The 21,304-nt window shown below is 43.6% G+C and overlaps 1 protein-coding gene across 1 annotated transcript in view; it reads left to right on the plus strand.

The window, feature by feature from the left end:
* Positions 1-1,219: 1,219 nt before the first annotated feature.
* Positions 1,220-21,304, plus strand: part of lpgat1 (lysophosphatidylglycerol acyltransferase 1) — a 33,533-nt gene continuing 13,448 nt past the window's right edge. Inside the window, exons 1-5 of the mRNA XM_053445656.1 lie at positions 1,220-1,778; positions 2,487-2,739; positions 11,452-11,570; positions 13,559-13,654; positions 16,607-16,886. Of these exons, the coding sequence (XP_053301631.1) occupies positions 2,502-2,739; positions 11,452-11,570; positions 13,559-13,654; positions 16,607-16,886 (733 nt within the window). The 5' untranslated portion in view covers positions 1,220-1,778; positions 2,487-2,501. The remainder of the gene's footprint in view (positions 1,779-2,486; positions 2,740-11,451; positions 11,571-13,558; positions 13,655-16,606; positions 16,887-21,304) is intronic.

The raw sequence follows: 21,304 nt of genomic DNA on the forward strand, positions 1-21,304 counted from the left end.
GGGGAGGCAGGCCACAGTCAGTGAGTGAACACCTGAGTCTGAAGCGCCCAAAAAATCTCATGTCAATTCTTCAATGTTCTCTTTCTCAATGGGAAATAGTCAGACTTCTATCTATTTTCATGAGATGTGTTTACAATTTTTAATTTGACATCATGATGCTGATCAATGATCATAAATCTTTAATTTCAAAAACCGTTACAGCACAGAGTTTCGACATTTCATATTTTATAACTTCATAATGGTGCAAACTCTAACTGTTGCTGTTACTAATTTAAATTGATATTAATGCTATTATTAATATCACACTGACACACAAACCGAGCTGATGATGTCATCTGAAAATAATTTGAACCCGGAAGTGAGTCCAGTGGCTGTGAAGTGAGGTGATGAGAATGAGTCACAACATTAGAAAAACAGTAAATTGTTCGTAGAGACCAAAACCATCAGCACCTGACATCAAGGAGTCTGCGCACAGAGCATCCAGCTCCAGGTGAACCTCAGTGAAGTGAGAGGGATCAATACCATACTTCCAAAACTTGCTTTTCAAAGTAAAAGTTAAACTTATCAATGTATAGTAATTCAGTTTACTTATTAAACCAAGGAAATTCAGTTTATAATCCTGTGTAATGTTAAATTAAGACTGAATTTCTCACGTTGTTTATTTGGCCATAAAATTAATTGGTATTATTAGGGCAATTGAATTGGCTTTTTGAGGGCTTTAACATGCTCAAATTCTTACCCAAATTTGCAGAAAGTTAGAAAGTGGGGAAAATGTACGTATTCTGAAGGAATTTATTAACTTTATTAATTTTTATTTACCTCCTGCACAGAAGTGGACTGCACAGGATTCATTTAATTTAATTTGTCATTATTATTCATAAATAAAACTACAAAAGACACAATTTGAAGTTTTAATTTACTGTTGTGTTTTTATACAGGTTAGAAGAAGTGATCCCATTTACTGTTTACCCCTGACTCTCCAGAAGTGTTTGTGGACTCAAACACTTCACCCACTCCCCCATCGACACAGTGCTGAGGAGAGAAAGAGTGACGTTTCCTTTTTGGGTGAACTAACCCTTTTCAAAAGCATTCAGAGTTTTGAGCTATGTCATCGATTCCACGCGGCGTTTACTTTGAAGGCGTGGCGGAGCGGCTTCCGCCCTCACCCTGTTGCTCTTTGTGTACGTTGACGGGCTGAGGCTCGGGGTCTGGAGGGAGATAACGAAGCTGCCGCTGCCGACAAACCAGCATCTACCCCCCGGGTGGCCGATGTGCAAACGCGGTGTGAACGCGAGGCAGCGTCCGTGCAACGAGCAGCGTTGATCCGAGGCCCGGCCCGACCCGCCTCCCTCCCGCGCATCCGTCAATGGGAGCTCGGTAGCCTGCTAACTCCACCACGACGACGACCATGATGATGATGATGCATCAGTGGATTTATCCCGGTGTCTCCGACTGAGATGGAGCCAGCGACGTCCGAGCGGAGCTGCCTGCTAGCTAGCTAGCGAGCTAACGGTGCTCGCCCCCCCAGCGGCCCCGGATAACGTTAGCCTAAATGGGTGCAACCGCGGTCTCGCCGTACGGGGTTTGCTGCAACATCGACGGACGTTTTCCGGCGCTGTCCCCGGGTTCGATCGAGAGGAGAGGGACTATGTCGACCTAGCGAGAACCCGCTAACCGAACCGTTCCAGGATAGCCACACGTGATCCGGTTGATCTCGCTCCCTCCGGCAATTACCTTCATCCCCGGCCGCCCTTGGATGCTTCAGTGACGTTACGCTGGTGAGTAATCACGAGATAACGGACTTTAAACCCAATTGGGGGTGGGGGGGGGGGGTCTGTCTACAATCTGGAGGACACTGAGCTTTGCAGCCACACATCCATTTGTTATCGTGTCATTAAACACACACAAACAGCAGCCCTTGAGCTCATTAGCGTCCACTGTCATGTCTATCGGGGGGTTGCACAATGTTGATAACGCCCGGGGGGGGGGGGGGGGGTCACCGCCGCTCCCCGCACGTTTCTCCCAGCTCCTGCCCCGGGTTCCGCTCACTCAGCCCGCCGCTAGCTCGTGCTCCACCGCGTCCCGTGCGACTCGTCCTTTTATGGCGCTGTCTCTGCGCGTGTCGCCGGTGCAGCTAGGCTAACCAGCTAATAGCTACCAGACAGGGGGGAGACCCAGCAGCACCAGCTCGGGTTAAATCTCCTGGATCTAAAGCAGAACGTCGCGACCATCCTCCACGCGTGTTTCTGTTAGATGCAGGGAAGCAGCCACGCAGACACACACAAACACACACAGACTCCCCCCGGGGGTGAGAGCTCCAACATTTGGGGCTTGTCCTGCGGATCTGTGTCCCCCTCCTCCTCCTCCTCTTCCTCAAGTGGGTTTGTTTACATCGAGGTCGTGCACACAACACACACGAGCCCGGTTGTGTGAGGTAAAACACCCCGAGGGGAGACGCTAACCCACCGCTGTGTCTCTCTCTCCAGACGGTGTGTTTCAGGATGGCACAGCTCTTGGACGGGGCCGGCAAACTGGGCTGGGTTCTCCTCACGGCTGCGCTCCGGTTCGTGTTCATGGTCCTCAACAACTGCGTGGCCATCCCGTCCTACTGCCTGTACCTGCTGCTGCTCCAGCCGCTCAGAATATGGGACCGCTCCATGTTCTGGCACATCGAGGGGCTCATGTTCAAGTGGATGCTGGCCATGGTGTCCTCGTGGGGCTGGATCGCGGGCTACACAGGTAAGAACCGCGTTTTGGTGAACATGGGCCTTTCTTGAAAGCGGCTCACTGATGGGTCACCAGGGACACAACTGTTCAAACCCCTGTGAGAGACGGGCTGTTTCAATTGGAAGAGATAAACCTGCTTAGAACCCAGGAAGTTGTTGAACAACTCTTCCAAAATCCTGGTTATAGACTGTATATGGTGATATATATGTTATCACAACATGTTTACATTTTGTTCATGTTGTATAAACTAAGCAAATATGCCACACAAGTATGTAGGTGTGTGTTTATTTGCCTAAATAAAGCCTTTTTTTTATTTTAGTGCCTCGGTTTATGGCTTTTTTGCATAAAATATTATCACCTCTGCACCAAAGAAAAAATTGAGGGATGTTTCCACGTATATATTTCCAAATAATCCAATTCCTTTTTTGCCATAATAAACTGCGGTGGTTCCTAGTTTCTTCCCAGTTGATGACCACTGGTCACCGAGTAAACGTGGACATCAATGTTGATTTTCTACCCAAACATTATTTTCTCACCTTGAGTAGAAATCAGTCAAAAGGGCAGATGGTCGCATACAGATGAGGCAGTAGAAGGAAACTGAATGAGAATACTCACCTTTGTTTTGACTCTTAAGTGGCACAGCTGCTTTTTGCTCCTCTTTCAATAGAGGGTTTACATCCAAAGAAAGAAGACGTAGGTCTTTAATAGCGATATTATATCCTATGAGAAATCCATTATCTTCAAAAAGACAACCTAGTCTTTTCATTTTTTTTATTTGGAAATTACTTTTGGTGCATCTGATAGTATTTGGCATCCACTTACAAGGACTGTCAGTTATAACGTTGATATTAATAATTTCTAGAGAAAAGAATGATTTTGTTGTTCCAGATTTTCGAATGTGAGGATTTGAAGCATTCCGGTTAACGATTTAGCTTTTGTGTTTTGGACTCTAGATTATTTTATTTGGAACAGAACAGAGAAAATACAAACTGACACATGTATAAGAAGAGCAACGGGATATCACAAGCAGTTGTTAAATCCTCTCAGCTGGCTGGTTGAATATGTGGAAGTGATTCAGGCTGTCGGTGGTGTTTGGTTGCACAGAGCAGAGAGTAAATGCTTACAAATTGCTAAGTGGTGAACACGGGGAGCAACAAGGCGCACTGATTAATAATGCATAGCCCTCCACCTATAGAACACCTGGTGCTCTGTCGAGGAATTCGAGTTACACACCTGTGACAGAGGTTGAAAGTGAGCTACGACCAAATTAAACATTCAACTTGGTGACTTAGGTTTAATGTTGACTGGCGGCACATGCTGTAATCCATAGTCTGGAACTTCTCCTATTAGCTTCACACTCATTCAAATAAAGTTGGGTGTGAGCAGTCGCATCCGAATTAATGTAGCTTTGCAGCCACAGTTCCTCATCGGACGTTTAATGAGGAACAGTGAAGGTATCAGGCTGCACAACCATTTAAATGTCACCTCAGTGCACGTGATGTCCCCGCGTGATTTATATTAGAATACAAAAACTGAACTGCCACAGGGGAATGTGAGTGCAAAGATAAGAGCCTTAGAATGAACTTACAAGAAGCTATAGACTCTAATAAAAGAAGCATTTCACAATGAGTTAAAAGAGGAATATGAGATAAGCCAAAGTGTGACGCACTGCAGCAGACGGATGGCATGACATGTACAGTCAGTGTAGTTAACCTGTATACCTGTGCAGGAACATGCAAACTCAGCTGGTTCAACTTTCAGATATCAAGCCTCAAGTTAACTTCTCTTCTACGAGGGTTCGATAACGATATCTTAAGAGTTATTCACATTTTAAACAAATATAAATATCCCACGAAAATGCTTTACTTCCTAGTATCGGCAACGGCTCCATAAAACCAGCCAGGCTCTAGAGGAAGTCGAGGACAGGTCAGCTGGCAGTAGCACTGGACCAGGTGCATGTGCCAGTGTCTGTGCTGTGACCTGCACTCGAGGCTACTGGGACCAGGATGGGTCGATTCTCCCTGGTTTTACAACTTCACTGTCACAACTACAGTACACACCCTAGCCCTAACCCTACAGACATGAAAATGTTGCCTCACCTTCACTGCAGAGGCAGAACAGTGATGCTTTGTAGATAACATAGAGTAGATCATGTTATCAGAGCCACGTACTGCATATACATTATCGTTAGGACAACTTGTACAAAGGACAATAACTCTGGAGAAGTTTTGACCCTTAAACTCGAACATTAATCTTAAGCTTCTCACTGAGGCTTTTTTTTTTTATATACGTAACCAACTTAACCTGCTGCAGAATCATTTTAACGTTACACTGACTTGTTAAACTGAGACTGGCTCCTCGTTCACTCCCACCTCTCTCCCTGAACACCTGTTCTTGCTCTGTGTGAGTTTGTCTGAGCTGGTACGTCTCTGCGTTTCACTGCCAGGGGTTGGCAGCTGGCTTTAAGAAGAAGTTGACCTGGTGATATTAGTATAAACATCACGGCAGAGGCGACTATCTCTTAGCATCTACATTTTAGCAAACAACTGTTGTGGGCTCAGATGGTTTTGTTCTATCTTATTAACCGAATGTCAACTAAACACAATTGATTGTATTTGAAGATGCTCCTGTCTGCAGCTTTACACTGACATTGCTAATTTGCTTCCCTGTTGCTGCTAGCTGCTAGCAGTGCATCACAAACCGGTTTTCCCCAAACACACATTGTAATATGTAATGTAATCAGATTCTTGATTCTGATTTCTGCCTGCTCTCCACACAGGCGTCAGCAGGTTGCAATTAATCAGATACATTAATCTGCAAAAATTGCAGAGGCCCTGTATAAGGAAATCCAATATTTCTCGTGTGTGCTGTGGGTTGGAAACCTTTGACAACAGTAAAGGGCACTGAGGTGAACGTTGTCACAAATGTGGTGAATGTGGCGTGAAGGTTTGCAGCGCTAGCCCCCAGCAGCCTTCTCCCTCTGCATGGTTAACATCCATGCTGACTGGTGGTGTGTAAAGCTCCGGTCAAGTGGTTCTACACCAATCTGTTCTGACAGTCTGTGTTCAACCATATTCTCATTTTCCAGATCATACAACCGATTCAACTACGACGGTTTTATACGATTTTTATCAGTCTGTTTTTCCACCTCACTGCTTTACAACATCTGGGCATGAGTTTGGAAACAACAATTAACCGGCCTTGCACACACAAAAATCTTAATTATTAGTTAAAAACCTACAATTTATTTTTGTGCCGACTTGTGCAAAGTGAAATCTGCTGACTGCTTTTCTAAGCTTTTATTTAGTATACGTCTGGTGTCTGCCCAGCCGACTATGATAAAGGTTTAATGAGTGTAATGTATGAAAACATATTGTGGGTCTAGAGATACATGCAGTCATGCCTTGTAGCTCAAGTGAGGGAGGTGAGCCAGCTTGGAATAATGGCCCTGCTGCTCCAGTTCAGTTCGGAAGGCAACAGCATGAATAGAAATTAACATCACTTTGGTTCTGAGGCTCTGAAACATGTTTGCATAAGAGAAGGCCGATGTTTCGCTCCCCGTGGGGAGACGCTGGGGTATTGATGTGGATGAGCAACACATTATGTGGTAGATCCATATTTTAATGTTAATGTGTTGTGATGCAATTGATTCAACAAACCTTTAGGAAGAATGGACGGGGTCAAATAGACTTTTAGCTTTTAATGAGGGTAAGGAATTAAAGGATGAAACCCGATTTGTTCCATTGAACCAACATGGAGGCCGATGGGCTGGCTTTGATAACCAGATGTGAGACACTGTGGACATTCTCCTACCTGGAAGTAACCTGTTACCATTTACACGAGATTAAGTCCAACTGGTGTCTCTTATCTTTGCATATATATTTGGTCACATCATCAGTGCCCATGTTCCACCTCTCACTGTCCTTGTGTATATAGTGTATTGCATAAATTCACCACTTCTGAATGGCTGTATGCTTGGTGTTCCCAGTTGAGATTGTGCTGCACCATTCTGGAACCTCACTTTGGTTGTATACTTAAAGGTGTGTTTGTGTGTGTGTGTGGGTGTGGGTGGGTGGTGTGTTACCACGTCATCAGTCAAAGTTTGCAGATTACCTCATCAATGTTATCGTGTTATCACAGCCCTGCCTTGTACAAAGGGAGTCAACTCTATTTAAATGTCCTCAGACACCCTGTGAGTAGGAGCAGCCCGGTGATGCCCTTGTTGGTTATAAACCTGTGTAGGTTTTACTTCCTCCCACAGTTCAACAACGAGTTTTGTCAACTGGAGACTCAAAATCCCTGCATGTGTGACTGGTTGTTTGTCTGTATATCAGCCCTGTGATGGACTGGCAGCCTGTCCGTGGTGCGGCCTGCTTCTGTGGTTCTAGCCCTCGGCTGTCCTCATATGATAAGCAGCATAGTTAATGAATAGATGGACACTGTGAATGAGAACTTGATCAGAGCCACTTGCTCTCATCTTGAACCCAGCAAAATTCAAGGCCCGAGACTTTCTCGAACAATTTTTCTAACTATACGACAAAGCGGCGCGAGCCTCACGCAGCCTGCAAGGCTTGTGATTGGTCTGCTTACTACATCCCCTCCGGAGTCTAGTTTCCGGTATCATGCCCCATACTACCGGCAGAAATCACGGATCAAATAGAAGAGCGTTTGGCAGAAGAGATCCGATTGTATGATCGCTTGTATAACCCGTCACTGACTGGAGGATTTGTCCGCCAGAAAAAGGCTACGAGGAGCCGCAGTGGCTATGTAAATAAACAATCGACGAAGAAGAAAGAAGGCGTCTCTAAGGTCGTCTTCGACAAAACACGTTACTCCGCCTAGTGTCCTGGCGAGGAATTGCTTTGTAAGAGGCGCAACACTTGGGGAAGCTTGGGGAAGCATGAATGACAAAGAGTCCTGCGACACAGCTGCGTGAAAAGCCGCCGACGCAGTTGCAGGAGCATGCGCCGGCCTTTAGTCTTCTCTTTCTATAATGAGTTACCAGGACGTAAAGAAGAACAACACGTGGAGACAAATGTCCGACATTGATGATGTGTGTCTGTGTGTGTGTTTGAAAGACAAACAGAAAAAAAGTCATGAGTGGCCATACTTCTACTACTTCATATCCATGCATGATGAAACACTTTAACTCTTTTTCAGAACATTCATAAGGCACATTTTTTTAATAATTGACCAAATATAAGATATGTACAGATTGGAAGATTTTACTGTTGAAAAATCAAAAGCATCACAGTGGCGATGATGCAAACCCCCCCCACACACACACAGACACACACACACACACACACACACTGTCTATCCTTTTGCTACCTCTCTCCTAGCTGCTCACTAGCTCGCAATAATTTACCTCTTATCACTGTGTCGACCCAGTAGCCAATAAGGTTTAACCATCACTGGACACTTCCCCCTTCTACCCTGCTTTGCCACACAGGCCTCATTGTATTTTGGTGCTCTTCTCTTTTTCTCATTTGTGAGGGAGAAGCTGGATACCTTGCCTCATCTCTCTCCGGCGTAGAGATAGAAGGCAAGGTCAGCTGTCCACCGTTTAGCTGACCAGTGATACCGGATTGGACATGGTGTCTGCAGTTTGGCTGTCGTCCTGCTGCTCTAACTGTGTCATCTCTCAAAGACAATTTCCCTAATGTATTCTATCCGACGGATGACCTATCTCTGTGATATCATTCACGCTCGCCTCCCGCAACAATGAGAACTTCAGCAGGCATGTTGGCATGCTCCTTATGAAATGGCTTTGCCTTCAGGTTATGAATACCGTGTGTCACAGAGGTGTCACACTTCCAGAAGTTGGCTCTACCCATCCCCCTGAGGGATTGTTTCTTTTGTTTATCTTGAACATGCCTATGACTTGTCCGACTTGAATCCTCTTTGTTGAAATCATCTGTTTCTAAGCCCATGGAGCTCGGGGGATTGAAGCTCTCCATCGCTGCGAAGGATTTCCGTCAGTTGGATTCCAGAAAGAAGGAGTGTGGTTCCCCGCAGGGCTCGTCTTTGCGTGCACTTCCTGTCCCGACAGTGGAGCTGACCTGAGACCTGCACGTCCCCCTCACATTTTTCATTTTAAAACAGTTTTTAGATGAAAACATATTAGTGTGGACGTTGCTTTAATATGCAGAGCTGCTAAGGTGCATTTACATCGCAGAGGAAGCTGTAGAAGGGCTGCTGTGCTCATCCCTTATCTCACTTCAGATGCATTTGCTCCTTTGTTGCAGCGCCTGTGTGTATCCCCTCAACAATCAGCTGCAAGTGACTGGTTCGTGAAAGCAGCCTATATGCTCTCAATGGCCCCTATTATACAGAGGGACTGCTTTATGGCTGTTGTGAAGCCACCTCATTATGCCACCTCATTATGCCACCTTCGCTTGTTTACAATGAACCAAAGCCAGTTAGATATCATCTGTATGTGTAATCTTTAGCATACTGGCACTCCTGAATCAGAGGCTTGAATTGTAACACAACAGTGGCAACATCCGTCCTGCCCAGTTGATACTCCCTGTTTACACGAGCACTACCTGATCTGCCATTTTGAAGATGGTTCATCAGTTCCCCAATCTACTCCTGAATGTCAAGGGAGAATAACGACCTTGATCAGGAGGTCAAAGGGGCTTTTAGAGGCCTGACGATGTAAGGAGACCACTGGCGATCTACTCATGTAGGTGCTGATAGGGACACTTGTCATTTTCGGGTAGAAAACACAGAGCGTTTCAATGTAAGCAAGAGTTCACTGATTAGCTTTTCATGGCAAGGCAGTTTTTCAATATTCCCCATTCTTCAAGTGAATCTTTCCTGTTCAAATGATTGGATATCTTTACACATTGTTCATGGTCATTGTCACAAATGATGCTCACATTTGAGGAGCAACCAAAACGCCATTGAAACAGATCCACCACCACTTAGCAGTGATTAGAAGCTTTTGCTTGTTTACCCTGACTCACCCTAACGTCCCTCTCTATGCCGTGGACAGAGATTGTATTATAGCTTTGACTAGCACAGTTGACCGAGCAATAATTATTATTTAATATTAATCTAAACGGCTCGGGTGTGACATTTGCATGAAGCCACCTTTTAAGGTCACAATCGGAGCAGATGAGTCATATCTCCACAACATCAGAACCTTTCTGTGGGTAGATGAGACTTCCATGTACCTATGTGCGTGATGTGCCTCTTCTTGGCCTGAAGAACTCCAGCTTGCAGCTTTGTATTATTTCTATCACTTTGACAGTGAACAAGGCCCCGGTTCTGTTCTCAGCCGCACATCCACACCTTGTGCTTTTTGACTAGGAAGAAGGAAGCATTATTAATGGTTTGCAGACATGCAAATGAGCCTGGTCTCCTGTTGGAAGAGGATGTAGACTTAACGTGATGTTATCCAAAGTATTATTTCAGCCAGGGAGCTCCCAAACCAACAAGCTTTCTGTTATGGTAACGTGCTGCCACACAGCCTGATGATTACGTCTTCTACCTGAGGCTTTTCTGGCTTTAATCTTTGTCAAGTAGCTGCTGTGTCCTCTTCTAAAAATACACTAACTAAGAAAAGAAACAAATGCAAATGTTCAACGTCAGATACTAGGTATAGATGATTTGACTAATGTTTTGCATCTTTCGTTCAACTTAGTCCTTGTCGAATAATTATACCAGTGTGACCCTGGAAATAGCTACAGTTTGAATGCATTTTATTTCTTTGACATTGTACGATAAAGGCTAATAATAATAAACCTAATTATTAGAAATATGAATTGTAGCGAGTACATCGTAGATATTCAGTCCATACATTTGTTTTGAAATCATTTTGCACTTCTACACCTTCGGGCTGCACCAGAAACCACATGTGAGAGTTCAGTGAGAGTGGAAGCAGGGATTCAACTGTTATGCAATCAAATTACAGAGCTTTCTTTTTGACAGTTTCTTCTGCACTGCTCAGTGGTCAATAGTGAAACTCATCGTGATACCATTTCCTGAAACTTGCTTCTCCTTTCTTACTTCAAAACATCACCAGCGTTTTTTCTTCTTCTCACTTTCCTTTTCCCTTAATTTAATAAGCATATTAAGTGATGACTAATTCAGTACTGGATAATTCTTAAAAAAGGTTTGGAATCAGCCAAGTCATGTGTGGAGGAAGAATGACACTTATTTGGAAAGGGTGTTAAAGTGGAAATGTTTTTGCAACCCACAAATAGTCGGATATGTATACATGGAGATCATTTTTAGCTTTCTGATCCAGGCAGAGAGATCATGTGGATCACACAGTTGGTAGGGGCTTGATATTCTGTGTCAGGATACTTGTCGTTTAAGAATGAGGGACAACTAGTATTTGACCAGTAGTATTGCTATGCATTAAAAACTCAAGTTGTTATTTCTAATACAATGAAATAAGTGTGCATGGTCATTATATCGGACTTGTTTACTTTACCTGTTTTTTTTTCAGTACTTGCCTATGGGGTAAATTCTTAATGTAAACAGTAGTATTTTTATAATTTACCATATTAAATGGTTTCTTTTCTTTGAGAAAATTCAAGACAAAATTGGTTTATTAACAGAAATATCCCTTGTTGAATATGGGCTTTTAGATGTTAGTGACTTGAATTATGATTTAAAATAAGAAACATTACAAGGCACCTTTTAAATGAAATTAATAAAAATCTATTTAAACTGGCTGTTAAACAACACATTCTCTATTTTGTCTTGCAGTAACAGAGTGGGGCGACGACGTGCGGCCCATTACAGAAGAGGAAGCTATGGTCATCGTCAACCACCAGTCCACAGGGGACGTGTGCACCCTCATGATGTGCCTGCAGGACAAGGGCACGGTAAGAAGAAGAACTCTGTCATTCGTAATTCTATCGTCTTGTTCTGTTTTTGGACAATCCAAGAATACAGCAGAGTTAATGTGGTATCAATGTAAATAAAAGCCATGGAGAAGTTTGTGGCCTGCAGCGTATTTCTGCACACATGGGTAGTGTAGGCTGCCGTCTGAGCATGTTTATATTACCCCAGTTACACCTCCATTCAATAACTTTTGTGAGACTGGGCTCAGATATAGAGCTTGACTACATGGAAGTGCAAGTGTTAATGCACAAGACTCCACGAGGACAGATTGTGATTCGATCAGCCAAACCACCTCCGGACATGTGGTCAGGGATGCATTGTGACCACAGTCGGCACGATGTCAATACAATCCTGATGTGAAACTACTTACAACAACTAAGTGAGCAGACAGAATTACGGAATAGTTGAAAAAGGAGTAAAGCCCACAAACTAAGCCCATTAAAGGATTTTATTCGTCGTAGTGATGTTTGGCGCTCATATGGTAACTTTTTCAAAAGCAGCCATCCTATTTGTTCACTGGATGTGTGTGTGATCTTATTTTGCTGTTTGTTTTCGTGGACCTGAGGCAGAGCTGTGGTTTGCTGCATTCAAATTACAAAATGTGAGTTTCCCGTTTGTCAGGCAGCCAACAACAAATGTGCGAAAACTGAACCAGTGACTGGTTTGCATTCTTTCACACTTTTTATTGTCAACAGGTAGAGAAGAGAAACATGTCTACACAACAGTGCACACACCCCCGAATCTGTTTATACAGGGTATTCATTTACTCAGTATGTATTAGTGCAGGATACAAGTTGACATGGGAAAAAATGTGTGATGCTTAGTGTTGTTATCTGGCAACTTGAAGAAACATAGATCAACAATAACCTCTGGATTAGACAAGACATATTTAGACATGACACTGATGATGAGAGAGAGGAGCTGCAAAAGCTTTCAGTGTACTTGATTGTGTCCATGAAGGGATATGTCATAGGTGTCACAAGGTTTTTATATGCATTACATTTACCTCATTCCCGTCTACTATGGCCATTCTCAAATTTATGGCATTTTGAAAAGTTAAGCTTGGTTTTGTTATGAGGGAGAATAGGTAACATTTGAGTCATGTCCTTTAGTTTCAACTTGAAGTGTGATTGGAAAGTAACAGCGTTAACTTCGACTGACCCCTAGTAGAGCACATCCCTCCAACAATCCTATACACAATCGTCTTTACAGTCAAATTATAAAGAAAAAAGGAACTTAAAATATTTATTTGTCACAAAACATGGTGCTAAACGATGGATATGGAAACCAATGTTACATATGTCAACTAGAAAGTTTCCAGTTTAACAACTTTTAACAATAGTTTCAAACAAATAATTTTAAAGAAATCACTTAAGTGGTTTTTGCATAATTCTGCTAACAAATAAACCACCAGGCAAACAAACAGGGGTGAGAACCAAACCTCTTTGGTGAATGAAACAAGTCCTTTTTATTACTGATGTTATTAATTTGGTTGTGCACAAGTGGAGCTTGTAGCTTGGATCCAGAACATGCAGCCTGCTGTCCTGCTCCCCTGAACATATCATCCTGGAGATTGGCTGTGAGATTTTTTGTTTTTGTTTTTTGGATGGGGGGGGCGGGGGCAGCAGCTGTGATTATGTGCGTTTTCTTTTTTTGGCTGGGGGCCGGCCCTGCACTGGAGCTGCCGACCTACACTGCACAAACATGATGACATGATCCGCCTCAACAACTGCATCCCTGGCCCAGTTTATCCTCTTAGCACTGAGAGAACAGTAAGCCAAAGCTGCATCGGTGCATGTCATGAGGCTGCAAGTGCTTTGGAAGGGGCTGTATCATTTTTGGGGGGGGTAGGGGGCAGTGGTACCAAAGCCAAAATCCTGTGCTATTGCTTACAGGAGAATGTGGGACTTTAGTAGAATTACAAGGGGTTTGTTTCACATGTGCATTGTGTTTCTGCCCTCTGTTTCAGGTGGTACAAAAAATGATGTGGTTGATGGACCATGTGTTTAAATACACCAACTTTGGCCTGGTTTCCTTGATCCATGGGGACTTCTTCATCAGACAGGTAAGATGTCCACGGTTCCCACAGCAGGTTAAATCCTTTGCATTGATTTGCATTTGTTGTTGTTGCAGCAACCTTTTTCTAACATGCTACAGGCACTGCTGCATGCTCTACACGTGTTTACGTCCGGGGAGCTGCTTTTTTTAGCTGGTTAATTAGCCTCAGGGCTACAATGACCAGTTGTCCCCGCAAGACAAAGTCTATTTCCCTCACGTGTCAACACCTTGGTTTTGCCCCTGAAGGTCTGAGGATTAAAATACAAGCCATGAGGTCAGAATCTGACTCCTGGAAACTGTTGGCTTGTTTTTACAGCGCTCTGCAAGCGTGGAGTCACTCCCCATCTGCGATATCTGCTGTCCCAGCTGGACAGCAGATATGTCAGCAGGCTTCTTACAGCCATGGTGGCCTCTGAAGTAGGATAATAGTGTTGGACAGTAGTGTGGGAGGGCTGCTCCGCCCGCTGGGTCAGACTGACCCTTTGTTGTGAGGGCAGCTGGCCGGAGCAGCCTGCCCTCACAGGCCTGCACATGGAGCCTACAGGGCTGGGGAATGCCTGGACTTACATGCTGGTGGTTGAGCTTCCTTTTTGGCTAATAGTTTACAGAAGACCAGAGAACTGGTTGCTCACAATAAGATAATTTGTATCTTCTATATTCCCTAGTCTTTTAATTGTAATAGTTCACTAAAGTCCCATAAAAGGCAGCAGGAGCAGATATATGAATATTCATGTCACAGGCAACCTTTTGTGCATGTTAAGAAACCTTCATTTTCACAATCCTGGCCTTTTATTTCCTGTTCCAAAGCAAAAAATTGAATTATCTGTATCTCTCATCCTTACGAGTGACTGACAGATTACATCAGTTTTATCATTTGAAGCTGTAAATGTCATGAAGGGCTAATCCGTTATCTCCGGGGTCTTGTTTTCTCTGTGGGGCTATAGGCAGGGCGGGCTGGAACCAGGACAACAGCCTGAACATATCGTGTTAAGTGACTGATGGGTTGTTTCTGTGTTTGTCCACTTTTGTTTTTTTGTCAGAAGAAAAATGAAATGGCCCACACATTCCTGTCTGACTTTCTGAGCTGCAGAACAACTTGTTGGCAAGAGGGAATTACATTTTTTCGGGGTCATGGACTCGCACCAGGCCCTGTGCCGAGGGTTATTCACCACGGGGCCGGGCTCGGTCAGCTGTGTCCTCTTCGCCTCTGTGTGATCCCCTCTGACATTCACGTTGTGTGCATCCCTGAAACCCATCCCCAGAATACTTCACACTTCCACACGGCACAAACATCTGCCCGGTCTGCAAAGCATCTGCTGTCCACTGAAGCTGGCAGACATGTCTCATTGTGGACAGCACGACACGGCACACTGTGATGGCAGTCACCATTATTTTCTGTTACATTATTTTTATGGGCGTAAAAAACGATTTGATTATTATTGATGTATTCTCCAGCATATGAAAAAAACTCAACAACAAAAAATACTACTTTTTGACACTTAAGTCTGGCGCTGCAGTTTGAAAGTGACAGTGTGTGTTCTGAGCAGCAGCAGAGGCCCATCACAGATTAAATAAAGGAGACTTTATTAGATCACGTGATAAGAGGAGAGTTGACCGACAAGGATGATCTGAAGTGTTTCAAGGGACGTTGGTAGCCCCGGGCAAAGCAGTCTTCAACCAAGGCTGTTGGTGGAGAGCCAGTAGCTCATTTCCTCATCAGGGGGGTTTCCAAACACGGTGTTGTTGGACAGTCCTGTTCCTAGTCTGTCATAGGATATTAGGAGGTTCTTACAAAATGGTTGTAACTCTGGATCAACTGCCTGCTTTGCCTCCTCCGTTGCAACGCCCCTGAGGAGGGTGAGGATTCGGTGTCGGAGGATCCTCAAAACGTTGCGGATGTTTTGGTGACACAGCGACAAAGTGTGGTCAGTGTGTAAGAGAGAAAGAAAGAGAGAGAGAGGGCGATGCAGAGGACTACACAACAGTGCAACACACCAAGTTAGAGATGTTTTATTATGAGAAGTCGACCGCTGCAGTCTGGGTAATAAATGGAAGAGTGAGGTAGCCTGCAGCGACATTACAGATCTTGGTTAACACTGACTCCACATAGTCTATTTTCTTTTAAAATGTCCAGTGTAATCTGTAACACTGGTTTTGTCATTGCCTGCTGGGGAGAACGTCCACACCTTGGCACCCCTTATATTTACAACCAGTGTCTAATAGAGTATGGCTACTCCCTTGACCCCAGTGGCTGCTGAATGCACACGCTGTCAAATCCAGCCCCAGTTCCCAATACCAGACTCTATTGATTTGTAAAGAAATAGTGTTGGGTACATTTCCTTCAGTACTCTTGGCTCTCAGAAGCCTCAGTCCAACCAGAGCAACTGTTCCAGGGTCAGGAATACGTTTATCATGTGTGAATCAGACTGTGTCGCTGCAGCTAAGAATAGCACATCGTAGTTTTTTTTGTGTTTTGGCAAAATGATCACACGTTCTGTCGTGTCGCAGGCGGTTCTACTACCAGCAGCCGTGCAGATAAATCCCACGTGTGCTCACATGACGCACACAGAGGCCAGCCCGGCTTTGCTAATGCATTTAAAATGGCTTTTGACCAGACCTAACTAAAAATCAATCCTGCTCCTTCTGGTCCCGTCCATGCTAATGCTCTTAATGCTGTCAAGGCCATCGTGTTTTGCATCCGTTTGGGTTGTGCCAGTAATGCTGCTCTGACTGTGTTGCTGCAGCTAACTATAGGTTTAGTGTTTTTCATTTGCTTATTAAGTTGATGAATTTAGCTTCTACTGTTTCTGTTAATTAAATGCTCACCCACTCTCAAAGATAATCACTGTATGTTCTGTCTTACCTTTTTACAAGAGTAATTGTAGCTTGCATCTGTAACTCGACCAACAACCTCTGAGGATTATGTTGTTTGAATGTTATTTCTCTGTTGTTCCTCCAGGGTAAAGCCTACAGAGACAAGCAGCTGATCTACCTGAAGGATCACCTAGACCAATATTACCACAGCCGCGACAGGAAGTGGATAGTGCTGTTCCCAGAGGGCGGCTTCCTGCGCAAGCGGCGGGAAACCAGCCAGTTATTTGCCAAGAAGCACTCGCTCCCCCACCTGAACCACGTCACGTTGCCTCGCCTCGGGGCCACGCAGGTTATCCTGAAAACCCTCTCCGCCCAGCAAGAGAATGGCAGCGTGGGCATCGAGGCTGTGACCGCCAACCAGATAGGTAACTAACACATTAACATTCAAATTTGTATTATTTTTCCAATATTGAGTTTAAAATGTGGCAAAATTGAAAGTTAAACACATTTATACGGTGACACCGCAAAGAAAACCCCTCTTCTCCTAAGACTGTGGCCAGAGGTTCTGCTCTTATATAGATATATATCTGCTCTGTGTTTGGCTCAGCTTATTGTTAAGTATGTGACAAGGATGGAAAACAGACCAGGTTTTAATTTCACTGAAAGCTGTGTTTAAAAAAAATAAAGAAAAAGAACCGGTTTATAAAAAGGGAGAACAAGGAAGTCCACTCCTCCAGGAATATATACAGCTTTTGTGTCTTAGATCCCCCCCCACCCCCCTTGTTAGTTCTGCCTTTTATAAAAGGAGAATCAATAAAATATTAGTCATAAAAAATTAATGGATGAGTAAAATATCAAAGAAACCAAATCATGGAGTCGGAGTGCAGGGCAGTCGTATTAAGAGAAGGTTGAAACAGCACAATTACTTAAATAGTCATGTCTTTTTTTTCTAGCCCCCTCAGTGTTGATTTGCAGGAGTCTGTTTTCCCTGACTAGGGACCAGTCCTAAATACAGCCACTGAGGAGGGAGATAACTCTGCAATTAACAAGCTCTGAGAGGGAAAATGTCATCTTTTTCACTTTTTAACAACAACAACAGAAAACAAACATCAACAAAGCTTGAAAACCAAGTGAGGTGTACGTTTCTAAATCCACAGTCTTTATGTCTATGTCTTTGAAAACAGTTTAGCAAGATTCAAGTGTTGATATCCCGCTTGCGTCTGGTTGTGCAGCTGATCAGTTTCTGTCATTTTCTGGGAAAGGTCTGAAAACTTAAATACATCCCTGGTTATGCCTGTTTATTTAATTCCAGTTTGTACGGATAAACTATCAAATGCTAAAACGCTGCTCAGGATTAACTGTATATTGGCCCAAAATATGTTAATCACATGACCACAATATATGGGATGGTTGCTAGTCCATCCCATGCTTTCTGAGTTAACTCATCAGAAAGCACAGCGTCATAAACACAGACGCACTGAGATCCCGATGCCTGTGCACGCTGCGTACTCTGTTTACCCAGCGGACTCTGCTGGCTCCGCTTCAAAATCCATTTTAATGATGCAGCGTGTTAATAGTAATTCTGAGACTTTGGGCCAGCGTTATTGAGAACATGGTCCAGAGAGCTCAGCCTCCGTGGAGTTTGCAAACACAGCTCTGTGTTCATCAGCCTCAGCACTAATGGCAAGATGCTGTCTGTTTACCCTTCTGCAGGATGGACTGAAGGGGGTTCTCTTAATTAGCTGTTTTCAACAGTGAGCAGTGTCAATCGTTTGCTGGATTTTGTGCCCTTTTGTGCAGTTTTTTAGCTTTTCCTGCTTATTTACAGTCTTTGGCCTTTTCTTCAGTGTCAACATATAACAACAGAGTTTAAGTTTGTAGCCTCTGGCAGGAAGAGGGACCTTTTAGACACATCAGTCTTTGTGATATCCAATTGCACGCTTTGCTTTCCCCTGCGTTTGTGTGTGTGCTGCACTTCCAGTTCATGTTCCAGTTTGTTTTTTATTTATACATTCTTGTGTCCTTTCCTCTGTTCCAGCATCAGAAGGGGAATCTGGTTGCTGCAGTAGTGCTTGTCCTTCCACTCGAGTCTAGCTAATGGCATTAAAACCTAGGGCTAGACAAAAAAACCACATACTCTGAGTGTGTGTGTTTTCAAAGACACAGCTCTGTCTCCCTGTGACCCTCCATGATGCTCTGCAGAGGTGCTCAGAGCTTGCTGACTCACTCGGAGACAAATGGGCCACTTGGAGAAAATAGGATTTGATGTAAATGTGTGTGCTGTAGTGTGTCGGCCATGCAATGTCACCCGAGCTAAATGCACTGCTCAGTGCGGATACAAAGCACAGGGGTCACTGGTTGCCATTGTAGCTCCCAGTCTGCAGCTCAGGCCGATACGGTTTGTGTGTTATAAAACAGTTGGCAGGTAAGCAAAGGCCACAGCCGTGAGTCAGGTAGGGTGAGGCTTTGTAAGACCCACAGGTAAATGTCTCCTGGTAATGGAGTTAGACAAATAAATTACGCAAAGTAAATTAAACGATTAGTCATTACACCTGATAATCCTTATGAAACACCTCATATTCCTCTATTTGTTAAAGTGCTGTATCTGTTGTAAACATGCCTGTTGGACTGGGCTATTCACTTGGCCCGTGGTTATGGTTCACCTGGTTATTCAAAGCTGGACTCAGAACACGGAAGGGAAAAATTAGTCGTACTTTTAGTCTCAGCTCTGCTGCAACAAAGAGCTTTTCACCGGTTTATACAAAATTGTACATAAATTGCATGAGTTCAAATTCTCCAATGCGCTTCCTTAGATCCTCAGCAAACCATCTGCCAAGTTTGAAGTAGATCAGAAAAACTGTGTTGGAGCAATAAAGACAGCAATTCCTCCCTTTAAAAAAATAATATATATATATATATATATATATATATATATATATATAAACACCAACAGAAAAGATTTTACCAGCTCTGCTGTTCAATTCATTGTATGCCCAGAAATAAAGATGTTTTTAAAATCTAAAAGTGTGAAATTGCTCATTAAAACACTTGGTAGGAAGCTAATAATGACGATATTTACTGTGCTTGATATGATTAAGTTTTATATTTAACTGTTACTGAATAATAAAACAAATATTGAGAAAGATAAAGCCTGTAAACAGAGGCCAAGCTTCACATGTATGACCTTTAAAGAGGTTGGTGTACTGGTTAAACCGGAGGTATGCAAACACAGGATCAGCATATATACTATGTGTTAATTATGGTTCAAATAAGGGAGACGGCTACACATAACTTTACATTTTGATAGAGTTGTATATTGTCATGCAGTGGGAGATGTCACCAGTGTTCAATGTCCCTTTTAAATACCTGTCAATTTAATGTACTTCAACACATTGACTCAAACATTATATACAAATCTATACAGCAGTAAAGCGTTGCAGCATCGCCATCGATAGCTTAATGAACCCAGACATTAGACAGTGGCATCTATCACAGTATAAACAGCCCGGATAAATCTATAATGGCTGCCAACCTCCATAATCAAGGTATTATAAATAGCTGCTGGTCTGCAGGATTGTGGCGTTGCTGGTTGTTATGGGTGACACTGTTTGTAGGCAGGAACTCAAACTGACAAGGCGTCAGGCGCGATCTGCTCCAACCGCTGTTCATGTTGTGCACCTAAATCAAAGGATGTGTGTCTCTCTGTGTGTGTGTGTGCGAGCTACAGCTGTCTGTTCTCCACTATTGTTTGTGACATCTCCATCTCACTGCCCCCCCCCTGTTCGGTCTCGTGAACAAGATTTCTGGTTTTCCCGACCCCGACACGGTGTAACCTCACAGGGCTGATCAGCTGGAAAACATTTCTCTACTGCATCACGTAGCCATGGCATTTTTGCTTTGCATGAAGAAGCCTGTGTGTGTGTGTCTCTGTGTGTGTGTGTGCTCTGTGGGGGAAGTGCTCGCTACACAGTCATTTTCAGAGTGTACGGACTGTGACATTAGTCAAGCAGTCAAATGATGCACAGCTTCACATCAGCCTCAGTTTGCATTTGTCCTCACTGGCCGAGGCTGCTGCTGCTTTGACACGTTTGTGCTTAGAGCAACACTCACTCCACATTTAGCTAATGTGCTTGTTTTCTATCAAAACCCTCGGGCAGATGTTATGATTGTAATCAGTTTCATCTCTGTGCGTCCAGGAAGTTAACAAGGCAGGGAGGTAATTACAGTCTCCAATACATAATTCAAAATGCTCTCGCGCTTCTTATTATAAACAAGTCTTCTGTCGACATCTTTAAAAAAACTGCCTGAAACTCATTTTAATGTTCATGCTTCTAATTTATTTCAGCCACAACTTTTCACACACTACAAAAGCAACCCACAGATCATGCTTGAGGCCATGATAGTCCAATAAATAGCTGAGTTTATGTAGTAGAGTACAAACATTAGCCTTTTAATGCCTCTTTTCATTTATTATCTTTTGTTAATGCACAGGCAAGAGCAGAGCTGACCCAAAATACTGAACATAAACAATTGTACACTTGCACCCTGCAGCTACAAACCAGTTCAGCCTTCCCTCTTGCCTTCCTGTCTCAATACTTTCATCACCCGTTCTCCCTCTAATCCTTCTATAGATTGTAAGGAAATTACAAAATACCAGAATGTGTGTTTTCATAGTAATTTATTGGTAAAATACCATGTAGGCCAAGAAGCTTTTGAGAGGAAAAGAACCATTTTGCTGTGACTCACAGACGTAGCTTCCAGCCAAATTCAGTCTGGTTGGGGCTTCAGCTGGTTTTCCACCAGTCACTGGCTCATAACCAGCCTTCATTTGGCTGCACTGCTG

Source organism: Pleuronectes platessa, chromosome 17 (genome assembly GCF_947347685.1).
Source record: "Pleuronectes platessa chromosome 17, fPlePla1.1, whole genome shotgun sequence".
Lineage (NCBI taxonomy): Eukaryota > Metazoa > Chordata > Actinopteri > Pleuronectiformes > Pleuronectidae > Pleuronectes > Pleuronectes platessa.